Source organism: Silurus meridionalis, chromosome 1 (assembly GCF_014805685.1).
Source record: "Silurus meridionalis isolate SWU-2019-XX chromosome 1, ASM1480568v1, whole genome shotgun sequence".
NCBI classification, from domain to species: domain Eukaryota; kingdom Metazoa; phylum Chordata; class Actinopteri; order Siluriformes; family Siluridae; genus Silurus; species Silurus meridionalis.
In genome coordinates, this window is record NC_060884.1 from 34158416 (window position 1) to 34175196 (window position 16781).

At 44.9% G+C, this 16781-nt stretch overlaps 1 protein-coding gene across 2 annotated transcripts; it reads left to right on the top strand.

Moving 5' to 3' along the window:
- The first annotated feature begins 1816 nt into the window (after positions 1–1816).
- Positions 1817–15722, top strand: ube3a (ubiquitin protein ligase E3A). Of its 2 annotated transcripts, none has more exons than XM_046845376.1 (11): positions 1817–1952; positions 6168–6246; positions 6652–6965; positions 7048–8282; positions 8385–8529; positions 9091–9296; positions 11893–12057; positions 12152–12307; positions 12411–12484; positions 13630–13773; positions 14287–15722. In XM_046845376.1, coding segments are annotated over exons 2-11 (2562 nt in total). In that variant the 5' UTR covers positions 1817–1952; positions 6168–6244; the 3' UTR covers positions 14408–15722. The 2 variants fall into 2 exon arrangements, with proteins under 2 accessions (XP_046701332.1, XP_046701341.1); XM_046845385.1 differs by having other exon boundaries at positions 6201–6246.
- Positions 15723–16781: the final 1059 nt, after the last annotated feature.

The window sequence follows — 16781 nt, forward strand, 5'->3', positions numbered from 1 at the left end:
AGTGCGTGTTGTATTCGTTTAGGACTGAGCCTGTTATAAATGTGAACCTTTGACGCCAAATTAGCCACTTTGCTACTGACAGCGAGTCCGCCATGTTGGTATGGGCAGATCTACAGTAGCCAGAGCGAGTGTGTGGAGTCAATGGAGAGATAAAATCATCTGTAACACGCACATAGAAAATCAAGGTACAGGAATGTACCTGCAGGAGTAGAAATGCTCACCAGGTAGAGCAGCACACCTCTAAACACTGGTACATTCGTGTTCCTTGATGTTTGTACCTCTAAAAGAACAGTTATTGTACCTTTGTATCCTGGTATGGTTTCAAATTACATCATGATATTTTTTCATAGCATTTCTCTGATGTTCTGCTGAACTGATTTGAGTGTGTGCAGCTGTTCTTCATGCTAAGGGTGGATTTTTCAATGAGAATAAACTGGAACATGTAGATATTTATAAATTTGTTTGGTCAAAGAAATTCTCAAATTACAGAGTTTGTTCCATAGAAATAGAAGGAACTGATGCGCTTCCTCTGGATCGACTTCTCTTTATCTGGAAAACACTCGCTGGAGATCCATAAGGTTCCTGTGGAATGTTATATTCGGGAACCATGAAGTTAGAATTAGAGTGTAATTAGTATAAAGTCTGCTATAATTCCTCAGGACTACAATCACCATGAACAATTTTACCCACGAGTCTCCATCAGTGAACACGTGATAACCAACTATGATGAAACTGTAATGAATGGACATTCAGTGATGAAGATGAGAATGAAGATGAGTTCCTGTTTGAGTCTGGTTGCTCTCAACTGTTTATCTAATGAAGTCTCAGGGAGGTTTTTTTCTCACCACTTCTGGCTCAGTGAAAGGTGATGAAGCTGTGGAGATAAAATTATAATATAGATCACACTTTTGTCTTTAATGTTTATGTAAAAATAATGATTTCTAACGAACTGCTACTCTCTCTCCCTCTCTCTCTCTCTCTCTCTCTCTCTCTCTCTCTCTCTCTCTCTCCCTCTCTCTCTCCTTAAACGTATAGGTACTAACATACATTCATATTTTGTAACATAGTTATCTGAATGTGAGTCTGTTTCGGCCACATTAAAAAGTTTGCCTAATTACGAGTTTTGTTCTTGCAATTGCGACTTTATATATATATATATATATATATATATATATATATATATATATATATATATATATATATATATATATATATATATACCACATTGAAAATTAAATTGTCTACAATCAATAGATCAATCTGTGAAATAATGGATAAAATCATAGAGTACTCTTTTAGGCGTGGTTTCACAAACCGTGAGATCTTGTTACTTGAAGAATTGCATGGTATCAAACCAAGCCCCTGATCCCAAGAGAGAACTCTGTCTAACAATCAGCTCTGGAGGAGATGGAACAAGACAAGACAGATCAGAGTCAGAGTCAGGTTTATTGGCCAAGTGTATTGACTGACACAAGCTGTTAGTGAAGATGAAGCAGAGGAGGCCTCGTTCATACACCAACAGCTTCAAACTTTCAAATAAAGTTGCAATTGCGAGGAAATAAAGTCGAAATTAGGCAAACTTTGTATTTTACGTGGATGAAACAGGCTCCAATATATCTGTGTGCAGCTGCTTTGGGACAATTTTCATTGATAGAAGAGCTCTACAAATCGTATGGAATCGAATTGACCCCCGTGTACCATGACATGGTGTAGCCCTTTCCAAGATGGCGGCACGGCGTGACGCTCCGAAGTGACCCACTTCCGGGTAGAACGCGTTGCATCCCGGGATGCATTCCCCCCCCCCTCTTCCCCCCTGGTAGCCGAATCAAGATGGCGGAGGATGTTGTGTACAGGCACCGGAGTTGAGGCGCGCGAGTGGATTTCGGGACTGCGGGAGATCGGTGATGTTGAGCGGCGGGATTTTATTGACCCCGAACAGAGCATTTACAGAGGTAGACGCGTTCACAACGGGGCATTTTACATCGAAATAACGTAATATAAATATAAATATATATATGTATATTTGTATACACACATTTTATTATTTGCGCGCGCACGAGGAGGCGCTGGAGAGGAGGGGGAGGAGGGGCGGCTAGCTAATGTGTCAGCTAATCGGTCTGTTTCTTTGCTAATATACTGAGAAGGTTTAAGTAAAAGATAAATATATAAAGGTTTAGAGACGCGGTTTCTGGTTTTATTCGGGGTAAATACCGCAATAAAGAGTGAGATCGCGTTGAGATTTCGTGACTCGGAAGTACAGGCTGCTGTGGTGTTTTTTTTAAGCTAGCTAACACCTGATATGCTAGCTCGCTAGCTGGGTTGTTGTGCGAACTAGCCGAATCGCGCCGGCTATTATTGTCGCTTTTCCCCGGTTTAAAGGTGCTGACAGCTTCAGCCCGAGGTGTGGGACTGCTTTCTCCTTCAAGAGGAACAACCCCGGGGTTTGAACTTCATCCCCCGCCTGGTTCTGTGGAGGTTTGCTGTTTCGGTGTGTTTGCTGGAGGTGTTTGTGCACAGTCATACCCCCGTGTCCTCCATGGGAATCAGCTTACACTCTGTACACACACACACACACACACACACACACGTTCTCCATTGCGACACCGAGGATATATGGTGCGTGTGTTTTGTTTTCTTACACACATCTGGTGTCATTGCGGTTTGTCCCCCTTTTTGTTATTTAACACACGCAGAAGTTTTACACACACACACACACACACACACACACACACACACACACAGACTTGCATGTTCAGCAGTTTGTTACTTCCTGTTCTAGTTCAGGTTATAGCAGCTATAAACGTCCGGGTTCTCACACACACTGTTTTGGTGTCAAACTATCAGTTTATTTATTTTATTTTGATCAGGGATTTGCTCAGTGGCCCGTTATTTGCAGTGTTGATGAAGTTAGTGGTCAGTGATTGTCTTTGAAACCAGCGTTAATCAGGGATTGGTTATCGAGAGCAGCAGCGTTGATCGGGGATTGGTTGGTGAGGGCCGCAGCGCTGATCGCGGATTGGTTGGTGAGGGCAGCAGCGTTGATCGCGGATTGGTTGGTGAGGGCCGCAGTGCTGATCGGGGATTGGTTGGTGAGGGCCGCAGCGTTGATCGCGGATTGGTTGGTGAGGGCCGCAGCGTTGATCGCGGATTGGTTGGTGAGGGCAGTGCTGATCGGGATTGGTTGGTGAGGGCATGGCGTTGATCGCGGATTGGTTGGTGAGGGCCGCAGCGTTGATCGCGGATTGGTTGGTGAGGGCAGCAGCGCTGATCGGGGATTGGTTGGTGAGGGCAGCAGCGCTGATCGGGGATTGGTTGGTGAGGGCAGCAGCGTTGATCGCGGATTGGTTGGTGAGGGCCGCAGCGCTGATCGCGGATTGGTTGGTGAGGGCCGCAGTGCTGATCGGGGGTTTGGTTGGTGAGGGCCGCAGTGCTGATCGGGGTTTGGTTGGTGAGGGCCGCAGTGCTGATCGGGATTGGTTGGTGAGGCCGCAGTGCTGATCGGGATTGGTTGGTGAGGGCCGCAGTGCTGATCGGGGATTGGTTGGTGAGGGCAAAATCAAATTTATTTGTCACATACATACAGGGTACGACAGCAGCGCTGATCGGGGATTGGTTGGTGAGGGCAGCAGCGCTGATCGGGATTGGTTGGTGAGGACAGCAGCGCTGATCGGGGATTGGTTGGTGAGGGCAGCAGCGTTGATCGGGGATTGGTTGGTGAGGACAGCAGCGCTGATCGGGGATTGGTTGGTGAGGGCAGCGCTGATCGGGGATTGGTTGGTGAGGGCCGCAGTGCTGATCGGGGATTGGTTGGTGAGGGCCGCAGCGTTGATCGCGGATTGGTTGGTGAGGGCAGCAGCGTTGATCGCGGATTGGTTGGTGAGGGCCGCAGTGCTGATCGGGGATTGGTTGGTGAGGGCCGCAGTGCTGATCGGGGATTGGTTGGTGAGGGCAAAATCAAATTTATTTGTCACATACATACAGGGTACGACAGCAGCGCTGATCGGGGATTGGTTGGTGAGGGCAGCGCTGATCGGGATTGGTTGGTGAGGACAGCAGCGCTGATCGGGGATTGGTTGGTGAGGGCAGCAGCGCTGATCGGGGATTGGTTGGTGAGGGCAGCAGCGCTGATCGGGGATTGGTTGGTGAGGGCAGCAGCGCTGATCGGGGATTGGTTGGTGAGGGCAGCAGCGCTGATCGGGGATTGGTTGGTGAGGGCAGCGCTGATCGGGATTGGTTGGTGAGGGCAGCAGCGCTGATCGGGGATTGGTTGGTGAGGGCAGCAGCGCTGATCGGGGATTGGTTGGTGAGGGCAGCGCTGATCGGGGATTGGTTGGTGAGGGCAGCAGCGCTGATCGGGGATTGGTTGGTGAGGGCAGCAGCGCTGATCGGGGATTGGTTGGTGAGGGCATGGCGCTGATCGGGGATTGGTTGGTGAGGGCCGCAGCGCTGATCGGGGATTGGTTGGTGAGGGCCGCAGCGCTGATCGGGGATTGGTTGGTGAGGGCAGCAGCGCTGATCGGGGATTGGTTGGTGAGGGCAGCAGCGTTGATCAGGAATCAGTCTGTAATCGATTATTCCTGCAATGACAAACAGAAAACGTTACTGTATTAACAATATCCGTTTACAAAGCAGTTTTGAATGGTTGCTATAGAAACAACGTGTTAATAAGCGCATTGCTGTAAATCTGTGCTGAGGTCAGATTTTATGCAGTTACTTTTTCCCTATTGTATGTGATCCTCATAGTCGCCATGGTGATTTCGCAAAATTTGTCTTGAATCAACATGGAATGGTGGTGCATGTAATATGTGTATTTGGTATACGTTTAGATTCAGCACAAGTCAGTGATTAAGGTTTCTGATTGAAAAGTCATAGTTCAGACACAGAACACTTCCCCAGCTGGGTCTTTCCACCCTGCATAGATGCATAAATGTTGAACATCATCAAATGGAATTTTTACAGTCATTTAGGAAAAGGTATTAGTCGGTGGAAACAATGTTGATCAGAGATTTTGGTCGGTGAGAATTTGAGGTCGACCGATTTTACAGAGTGAATTTTACAGATACTGATAGCAAGGTTGAATCATACTTGCTGATAACCGATTAATCAAATGATTGTTTTAAAATGAATACTGGAAAAAAACACTGTGTGTATGTATGTATGTATGTATGTATGTATGTATATAAATAAATAAAATAAAGCAAAAACACTCCAAAATGATTAACAGCATGTGGTATCTGTGATTGGCCTCTAGGGGCCGCTCTTGTGGTATTTAATACATCCCGGAAATACTATTGGTATAATGGCCAATATCTGATAGTTCCAACTATCGGTGCCAATTTATCTGCGAAACTGATTATCAATTAGTCGGCCTGTAGGGAGAACAGTGTTGATCAGGGATTGGTCAGTAATTGGTCATTGAGAATGTTAATCATGGAGTGATGAGAACACTGTTGCTAAGTGATTGATCTTGGGGGACACTGTTGGTCAGGATTGGTCATTAAGAGCAATATTGGTCAGGAATTGACAAGGGAAAACATTCTCAATCATAGATTGATCAGTGGTTAGTTATTGAGTATTAGAATCAGGTTTATTTGCCAAGTGTGTTGACACACAAAGAATTTGGTTCCAGCTTTTAGTGACTTTCAAAAGTACAGACATAAATAACAAAACTGTATATTTATCCTGTAGACGAGGCTATATGAGATTATACAGGCAATACACATGCTATATACATACAGGAAAATATTGGTCAGGGATTGGTCTCTGGGAGCAATGCTGATTGGGGATTAGTCATTGAGAGCAATGTTGGTCAATGACTTACAAGAAGAAATTGTTGATAAATTATAAAATGGTGGTGGGTTTCAGCTAGAAAGCAGGGCAGGGGTGCAGCGGGCGCTAACTTTCAAACACTACAATTTGGGTTGTAAATGCATTTATTTTATGTGAAAAGATTTGTCTGTTACTGCCATTCATAGAGATCAAAGAACCGATCACGTGTAGACCAGATCCGAAGTTATTTTTGTAGACATGCGATCTGTTATTCGTCCGTACCACTGTGAGCCAATCAAACAAGGCGTTCATGCGGTTTGTTTCACACCAAGGGCCACTTCAGAATAAAAAGTTGTGCTTTTTGGCTCAGTTCTAACTGGTCTTCTCGTCATCAACAGGATTGTTTCCTGACCACGTTTTGTTCCCTCTAGAGTTCAGAGAAGGAGTCCGGCTTTGGAAACTTTAAGCAAGTCTAATGTAAGTATCTGCTCAAACATCTACTTTATTACCACTCGTTCTTTCCAGAGCTAAAACTGGACACGTGTAGCATGTTGGATGGTATTTTCTGTCAGTGAGGTACGGTGAAGCGAAAAGGCAGTATTTCCTGTCTTTCTACATGGAATCAGGAGCAAATAATGCATGCAGCATGAAATATTTATTGCAGAAGTAGTCAGTTCGCATGGCGTATAAAGAGCATCTGTTAGAGTAATTGTTCTCGACGTAAAGACTCACTTTGGTGGTCACCTCGACGCTTAAGCTTCTCCGGTCATTGATTGAAGTCCTGAAGTGACGTATGCAGCCTGATTGCACCGTACAGACTCTCCGATTCGAACCGTACTAATACATCGCTGTCCGGTGTGCGTGTGTGTGTGTGTGCTACAGGAAGCGAGCGGCTGCAAAACATCTAATCGAGCGCTACTACCACCAGTTAACCGAGGGCTGTGGAAATGAGGCCTGCACGAATGAGGCTTGTGGCTCCTCCCCGGGTTTCCGGCGCATGGATAACAATGCAGCGGCCCTCAAGGCCCTGGAGCTGTATAAAAATAACGCCAAACTGTGTGATCCCCATCCCTCCAAAAAAGGCGCCAGCTCGGCTTTCCCGGAGAACAGTGCCAAAGGAGCTCACAACTTTTCGGCTTGCAGCAACGGGAAGATGAACCACAAAGACCTGCCTCCCGCCAGGGAAGACTTTAGAGGTAAAGCGTAGGACCTCTTTTTTGGGTAGGTGTTTTGTTTTTGTTTTGTCGTGGTTGTCATGGGTTTTCTGTAACATTTCAGATTTAAATTACTTGACGGAGGAGAAGGTGTATGAAATCCTGGCCATCTGCGGCGAGACGGAGGATTACTCCCCTCTGATCCGTGTGATAGGAAGGGTATTCTCAAACGCAGAGAGTCTGGTGCAGAGTTTTCGCAAAGCCAAGCAGCACACCAAGGAGGAGCTGAAGTCGCTGCAGGCCAAAGACGAGGATAAAGATGAGGACGAGAAAGAGGCTGCCGCGGCTTGTGCCGCTACCGCCATGGAAGTAGACTCGGATGCGGCGTCCTCAAGCGAAGGAGCGTCCGGAGACGATGCCCGGAAGCCCGTGGAGGTGTCTGTGGACATTGAGGCGGTGCGGAGAGTTTATGATAGGCTGCTTTCCAACGAGAAGGTGGAAGCCGCCTTCCTGAACGCCCTGGTGTATCTGTCGCCTAACGTGGAGTGCGACCTCACCTACCACAACACCTACACCGCCAATCATGACTACCTCAACGTGTTTATAATCGTGATGGAGAACAGCAACCTGCACAGCCCTGAGTACCTGGAGATGGCGCTGCCGCAGTTCTGCAAGGCCATGAGCAAGCTGCCCCTCCCTGCTCTGGCCAAGCTGGCACGACTGTGGGCACAGCACGGCACGGAGCACATCCGGCGTCTCCTCGAGACCTTCCAGCAGCTCATCACGTACACCGTGATCAGCAACGAGTTCAACAGCGACAACCTAGTCAACGAAGACGACGGGGTCGTGGCGGCCACCAGGTGCCTCAAGGTGGTCTACTACGCCAACATCTTAGGGGGTGACCTAGACATGGGGCACAGCGAGGATGAAGACGACGAGCCGGTAGCGGAATCGAGTGAACTCACGCTGCAGGAGCTATTGGGCGAGGAACGTCGCGCCAAGAAAGGCCCTCGTGTAGACCCTCTGGAAACGGAGCTCGGCGTACGTGTCTCGGACTGCCGCAGCCCGCTCATCCCTTTTGACGAGTTCATCAACGAGCCTCTCAACGACGTGCTGGAAATGGACAAAGACTACACCTTCTTCAAGGTGGAGACGGAAAGCAAGTTTTCCTTTATGACCTGCCCGTTCATCTTGAACGCCGTCACCAAGAACCTGGGCCTCTACTACGACAACCGCATCCGTATGTACAGTGAGCGCAGGATCACGGCGCTCTACAGCCTGGTGCAGGGACAGCAGCTCAACCCCTACCTGCGTCTCAAAGTGCGCAGAGACCACGTCATCGACGACGCGCTCGTCAGGGTGAGTCCCACGCATGCTAGCTAATGAGCACATACACCAATAATCTGCATCAAAATGTTACAAATGCATTGACAGGTGCTTAATATTGGTTTTTGATTTCAGCTGGAGATGATCGCCATGGAGAACCCGGCCGATCTGAAGAAACAGCTGTACGTGGAGTTTGAAGGAGAACAGGGTGTTGATGAAGGAGGAGTTTCCAAAGAGTTCTTTCAGCTCGTAGTAGAGGAAATTTTCAATCCAGATATAGGTACTAATCAACTACGGCCTGTTTGTTTCTCGACTGTACAGTGGAGGTTGTCTGAATGCCGCAAATGTCTGAGCCGATACTGAATTTGCCAATACTGTTTGTAAAATGGATACTGGATAAAAAACAAACATAACACTCCATTTAAAATATTACTGAACTTTATTACAAGAAAAAAAACAGTAAATATGAATATATAAATTATATTAATACTGTGGAAAGTATGAAATGCATTCAAACTAAAAATACACACTCCAAATAAATAAATGTTACATCCAAAATGAATAAAAACAGTTTTTAATATTATTTAACAGCATGTAGTATCAGTGATTCGCATCTAGATGCAGTTCTCGTACCGTATAACGCAACCAGGAAAAACTATCTGTATGGATTTTTGCTGATAGTTCCAGCAAATCAATTATTAGTGCCAGTTAATCAGCAAAACCGATAAATCAGTTCGATCTCTATGGTAGAGTATGATTACTAATTAAATGTCAGTCAATTAGTTCTCGTGTAAATGTATGTGGTCGTACCTCATGCGTGTTCTGTCCCTGTCCTCTGCAGGCATGTTCACCTACGACGAAAGCACAAAGCTCTTCTGGTTCAACCCCTCGTCGCTTGAGAACGAAGGCCAGTTCACATTGATCGGGATAGTCCTGGGCCTGGCCATCTACAATAACTGCATCCTGGACGTTCATTTCCCCATGGTGGTGTACAGGAAGCTCATGGGGAAGAAAGGAACTTTCCGGGACCTCGCAGATTCCCATCCGGTAACACTGACTTAAAGCGAAATGAGGGCTTAGTATGGCTGAAGATAAAGTGTATAGACTGGCTGAGACTCTGTGTATAGTGGATAGACTGGCTGAGACTCTGTATAGTGGATAGACTGGCTGAGACTCTGCGTATAGTGGATAGACTGGCTGAGACTCTGCGTATAGTGGATAGACTGGCTGAGACTCTGCGTATAGTGGATAGACTGGCTGAGACTCTGTGTATAGTGGATAGACTGGCTGAGACTCTGCGTATAGTGGATAGACTGGCTGAGACTCATGATAGTGGATAGACTGGCTGAGACTCTGCGTATAGTGGATAGACTGGCTGAGACTCTGTGTATAGTGGATAGACTGGCTGAGACTCTGTGTATAGTGGATAGACTGGCTGAGACTCTGCGTATAGTGGATAGACTGGCTGAGACTCTGTGTATAGTGGATAGACTGGCTGAGACTCTGCGTATAGTGGATAGACTGGCTGAGACTCTATAGTGGATAGACTGGCTGAGACTCTGCGATAGTGGATAGACTGGCTGAGACTCTGTGTATAGTGGATAGACTGGCTGAGACTCTGTGTATAGTGGATAGACTGGCTGAGACTCTGCGATAGTGGATAGACTGGCTGAGACTCTGTGTATAGTGGATAGACTGGCTGAGACTCTGTGATAGTGGATAGACTGGCTGAGACTCTGCGATAGTGGATAGACTGGCTGAGACTCTGTGTATAGTGGATAGACTGGCTGAGACTCTGTGATAGTGGATAGACTGGCTGAGGCTCTGTGTATAGTGGATAGACTGGCTGAGACTCTGTGTATAGTGGATAGACTGGCTGAGACTCTGTGTATAGTGGATAGACTGGCTGAGGCTCTGTGTATAGTGGATAGACTGGCTGAGGCTCTGTGTATAGTGGATAGACTGGCTGAGACTCTGTGTATAGTGGATAGACTGGCTGAGACTCTGTGTATAGTGGATAGACTGGCTGAGACTCTGTGTATAGTGGATAGACTGGCTGAGGCTCTGTATAGTGGATAGACTGGCTGAGACTCTGTGTATAGTGGATAGACTGGCTGAGACTCTGTGTATAGTGGATAGACTGGCTGAGGCTCTGTGTATAGTGGATAGACTGGCTGAGGCTCTGTGTATAGTGGATAGACTGGCTGAGACCTGTGTATAGTGGATAGACTGGCTGAGACTCTGTGTATAGTGGATAGACTGGCTGAGGCTCTGTGTATAGTGGATAGACTGGCTGAGACTCTGTGTATAGTGGATAGACTGGCTGAGACTCTGTGTATAGTGGATAGACTGGCTGAGACTCTGTGTATAGTGGATAGACTGGCTGAGACTCTTTGTATAGTGGATAGACTGGCTGAGACTCTGTGTATAGTGGATAGACTGGCTGAGACTCTGTGTATAGTGGATAGACTGGCTGAGACTCTGTATAGTGGATAGACTGGCTGAGGCTCTGTGTATAGTGGATAGACTGGCTGAGGCTCTGTGTATAGTGGATAGACTGGCTGAGGCTCTGTGTATAGTGGATAGACTGGCTGAGACTCTGTGTATAGTGGATAGACTGGCTGAGACTCTGTATAGTGGATAGACTGGCTGAGACTCTGTGTATAGTGGATAGACTGGCTGAGACTCTGCGTATAGTGGATAGACTGGCTGAGACTCTGCGTATAGTGGATAGACTGGCTGAGACTCTGTGTATAGTGGATAGACTGGCTGAGACTCTGTGTATAGTGGATAGACTGGCTGAGACTCTGTGTATAGTGGATAGACTGGCTGAGACTCTGTGTATAGTGGATAGACTGGCTGAGACTCTGCGATAGTGGATAGACTGGCTGAGACTCTGTGTATAGTGGATAGACTGGCTGAGACTCTGTGTATAGTGGATAGACTGGCTGAGGCTCTGCGTATAGTGGATAGACTGGCTGAGACTCTGGAGATGACTCCTTATTGGGCCTGTTTTTATAAATGAGCTGATAATTATAATGGAGCTGCTCCCATAGAAACGATAGGAGTGCTATAATATGTCATTAAAATCAATTAACACCTTCTGACCAGTCACAGTCCAGAAAAGCATTTAAAATTTATAGCTGTATAAATTGCAAACTATTTTTTTTTTTTATAATAATTAAATAAAAAAGATTTCTAAACATCGTCTTTATCTTTACTGTCGAATAAAAGCACCGGGTTTTATGAATCTGCATGAATATGCAAATTTAGAATCCAGCCCCACATACTCTAGATATCCCAGATAGCAAAAATATAAAGTGGATTTTTTTTGGTTTTGTTTGTTTTTTACACTTATGTGAAAATGTCTTTTACATTGCTAGCTACAAATCGTATATGTCATTATTCTTTAAAATAATAAAATAAATAAATTCCTTGATTGGTTTATGGCTATTTTGTGACAAGCTGAGTCCATAGAAGCACTAAAAGCTTAGAGACGACATGAGCGCCAGGGTTTTGTTTTTATTTATTTATTTATTTATTTATTTATTTGTTTATTTTTACGTATGATTGTTGTGCTTCAAATATTTTACACAAGCAAGTCAGGTCTGGGATAATCTAAACGTTCTTCTGCTTTGATCAGGTTCTTCATCAGAGTCTGAAGGAACTGCTGGAGTATGAAGGTAATGTGGAGGAGGACATGATGATCACCTTCCAGATCTCGCAGACGGACCTGTTTGGGAATCCTCTCATGTACGACTTGAGGGACGGTGGAGACAAAATCCCCGTCACTGGCGATAACAGGAAGGTCCGTCGTATCACGTCTCCTTAATGGGTGAATGAAGCACAGGTTCTATTTGACTCACAGTTTTTATTTTTCCTCTTCTATTGTGTCTGTGCAGGAATTTGTAGAACTTTATGCCGAATACATGCTGAATAAAAGTGTGGAGAAACAGTTCAAGGCCTTTAGAAGAGGCTTCCACATGGTCACTAACGAGTCTCCACTGAAGTATCTGTTCCGGCCGGAGGAAATCGAGCTGCTGATATGTGGCAGCAGGGTAAGTGAGCGCCGTACACGGTTACAGTCACGTGATCCGACTCAAGCCCTGTTTGGGTAACACCCCCTCCCCCCTCCCCGGGGTCTGTTTATTTCCCTTTCAGAATCTCGACTTTCAAGCGCTGGAAGAGACCACAGAATACGACGGCGGTTACAACAGAGACTGTCGCATCATTAAGTACGTCATATCCCTGCTCTCCTCAGTCACCCTGAACCGGTTTAGGTTTTACCAGGGTTTTCCGTGGGTCCCAAAACGTCCAAAAATGTGAAATGTCTTAAATTCACTGTTTTATGTTTTAAATAATTTAAAGCATGTCTTAATTTTCCAACGTCCATGTGACCTGACCTCTGATGCTGATGGTTGCTCTCGCAGCACTTTAGAATGTTTGTTTGTTAGAACCACAGCACCGTGGAAACTCCCTTTAAATTATCCAAATATAATTCGCTGTATTACGACTTTAAATCTGCCAATCAAGCTGTCTGTTACTGGAGCGAATCTCTCGGATCGTACCACAGACGTAAAAAAGGGGTTTTATTTTCCAGCGATACTCAACCTGAAAAAAATGACTAGGGTTTGGTTAAGTTGCGTATTTGTGTTTTTTTGAGAGAGGTCTTAGATTTCTTTAAAAGGTCTCACAAACCCTATTTACACACTTACACACTAAATCTCGTGGTTTATTGAGTTAGTTCATACAAGTCATTTAAATGCTGCATCAAGTGCCGATTGCTTCTGCAGCCGTTTAAATCAAACCATTTTGATTAATTTGGTTATAACTTTAATGTGTACTATTGATGCAGCAATATATCCACAATATACCAGAATCATTATTTAAATATAAATGTATTCTAACTTTGACGCGTGAATAATCAGACAGCCGTATAGCCGTGAATTAGACACAAGAGATTCCAGGAATGTAAAGCACTCGACTCTGAATACGCAGAACCTTCCCACACACAACTTTTGGAGCTGATTTACGGTATGATTAGCTTGCTAACAACCGATCAGGTGATTCAACATGTTTTGGGTTTGTTTTTGTTTGTTTGTTTGTTTGTTTTGTTTTTAGCCTCTCCCTCATTTACAATTCTCCGCCCCCTTCCTTTACACTGGTCTGTAGAATGTGACTGACAGGAACACTGAAGCCACGACTTTTGTATTTCATTATATTTTATGTATCATCCAAGAAAAAAGTGACTGTTGCTCATGTTAAGTCACAGAATTGAAAAAAGACTACAGTTTCTGGTATAACGCACCACAAATACATTCTGTGTTCCTCTGTTGTACACCGACGATGCTAACGATCGCCTGGCCGTGTTTGACCGCAGGGACTTCTGGGAGACGGTGCACTCATTCGGACAGGAGCAGAAGAGGTTGTTTTTGCAGTTCACTACAGGAACAGACAGAGCGCCGGTGGGGGGCCTGGGCAAGCTGAAGATGATCATCGCTAAGAACGGCCCTGACTCGGACAGGTAAAAACAAGATCTTCTGCGTAGCGTCACAGTGATGATGAGGTGTGGGCAACTCTGGGGGTTTATAAATAGAGGGTGGAGCCTCACTTCCTCTGGCTCCTCCTTGCATTCGCAGCAGGGGTGTGGTCGAGGGTGGGTTTGTGAGTGGAGGGTCGAGCCTGGGGAAATTACTCTGCCCCACATTCACAAACCCCTGCCTGATCACCCCCCTGCTGCCACACAAACACCCTCATCATCAGTGGGACATTTAGAGTAAAAGCATTATTATGGTATCAAAACGTTTCCAGACTCACTCTATTTACAAGAAAATACTTTATTTATCTACGTTTTCACACGACGACCTACAAAATAGGGTGAAGTCCTCGAGAGCCAGATCAGGCGAGTAGAGTGAGAGCGCCTTGTTTTGATACCATATTCGTACGTTAATAATGTAAGAAAACGACAAGCTCGGATAAACAACCCCCCCCTCTCTGAAAGTAAACCGCGTTTGTCTTGTTTGTGAAATGCCCTCAGGTTACCGACGTCTCACACGTGCTTTAACGTGCTGCTCCTCCCCGAATACTCCACCAAGGAGAAACTTAAAGAGAGACTCCTCAAAGCCATCACTTACGCCAAAGGCTTCGGCATGCTCTGAGGCGACCGGAGCGGCGGCAACGACGGCGGCGGGAAAAGAAAACTAAAACAAAACGTGGAACTTTTTTCACTTTAAACAAAACAAAAAAAAACAACAAAAAAGGTGAAATCGGTGACTACAAACAACAATATCAAGTTTTCAGTGTAAGGATTGTAAAATGGGCTAAAAGGGGAAAAAGTTGTGGTGACCGAGTGCCTGTGCCTAACTAAAGTAGATAAAACCACACTGGACTCGTCTCTCGCTCTCTCTTTTTCTCTCTCTCTGTCGCTCTCTCTCTCTCTCTCTCTCTCTCTCTCTCTCTCTCTCTCTCTCTCGCTCTCTCGCTCTCTCGGTTCTTCTCCATATAAGTGTTAATTTTTCCCTTTTTTTGTATGCACTGAGATATAGCACTATTTATTTTAAGGGATTTAAAAAAAAAATCAAGAAAGAATGCCTGTTTTTGTTTGTTTTTGTACCCCCATTTAAACAGCGCACTTGTTCGAGGTTCGAGGTTCTGCAGACCTCTAGGACATTTAAAGAAATCTGAAACAGAACAAAAAGGGATGATGAGGAAAAGGAGAAAGAGGAGGACTGATTGCTGATGGCTTTCGTCTAAACTCCGGTCGAACTGTGAAAGTGCACTTAATTAATATTCAGAATGTCTTGTTCACGGTTTTTTTTTTTTTGGTTTGGTTATTTGGGGGAACGTGGGTGTCGTCTCGGCCTCTCGTCACGCTTTCGCAGGTCTTCCCAGGTCACTTCTCATGTACCGTCAAGCTCATCCTTATGGTTTGTTCTAAAAAATATATATATTTTTTAAAAGGTACAGAACGGTTTCCAGAACCTTCTCAGCAGGTATTTATTGAGGAGAAGCAGTTTGTTAAGGTTTGTGCTGCTTACTAATGACCAGTGTTTGACTTGTATTTGGCTGTAGAGTCTGCTGGAGGATCTCCGTGTGTGTGTGTGTGTGTGTGTGTGTGTGTGTGTGTGTGTGTGTGTGTGTGTGTGAGAGAGAGAGAGAGAGAGAGAGAGTGACAGACACGGTCAGGTGATTGCACGGCCTAACGAAAGACATACGTTCTCATTTTAAACACCCCCATGTCTTTTAAACAAATGAAATCACAGATATTATCCCCCTTTTGTTTTTTTTTTTGTTTTTTTTTTTATAAATGGCATCATTCAGTTTTTCTCCATGTGATCAGCTTTTTGGCACTTTTTTTTTGTTGTTGTTGTTTTGTTTCCATCATCACGACGTGCCAAAAGTGTTACCCAGCTAAAGATCCGCTTTAGTGATGCCCCGGTTCCATAAATAATAATAAAAATAAAAAAATGTTTACTTTGCTGTCATTTTTATTTTATTTTTTTCCCCTCTATCTTCCTCGGAAAAACTATGAAAAAGGTGTGTGTGGTTTGTTCCACTGCTGAGGCCCTTACAATAAAAAACTTGATATTGAGAATGAAAGCATTTAAATTGATTGTTTCGAGTTATTCTTAAATAAATGTAAAAAAAAAAAAAAAAATGGATTAAAAGGGTGTGTGTGTGTGTGTGTGTGTGTGTGTGTGTGTGTGTGTGTGTGTGAGTGTGAGTGAGAGAGAGTGAGATCGTCTTGATGGTCTTTTTCAGTTCTATGCAAATGAGGTCTGATGCCATAAAGGGACTAATCCAATCTGGAAGCTCTGATTGTGGGGGTGAGATGTTCAGTTCTTCACCCACCTTTAGAAATATATACGATGGTACATTAAGTTTAGAGGCGTTATAGTGTCTCTAGTGCAGGCGCATGTAGCTCCGTCGTCGGACATTCGATTTTAAATCAGATGGATGAGAGTTCAAAATCTCAGGTTCATGGACTTCCATTAACCTGAGGTGGCTTCAGTGCACCTTTGGGATGGGGTTAAAGTTAGAGCAGAAGATTTTCACCAAATCTTGGGATGAGTTCATGTCCAAGCCCCATGCCATGTACAATTTTGGATGTTTTCTTCTCCAACAATGAAACAGCAGTGTATTTATATAGACCTGCAGTTCGGGCTTTATCGGCTAGGTGGCGGTGATGTTAATAGTTGAAGACGCTTATGGACCTGAGGACCACTTTTGGGATGGGTTAGAGTTATAGATAAACTAGGCCTGAACCTCCAGCCAATCATGTAATGCGTTCGTTTCCGCGGGACCTCCGAAACACCTTGTGGAATCCAGGCCATGAATCTTTTGAGCTCTAAAATAAAAAACAGCGGGCATTTATTCATGCTGAATGCCGTAAAAGTAAACGTACGAGCTGCAGTTCAGACACTATCCATTAGGTGGCGGTGATGTATTAATATTGTACCTCATTAACCTGAGCTGGATTATCAACACCTGCACTACTGTAAATACTATTTTACACTACTGCAAAAGTATTGG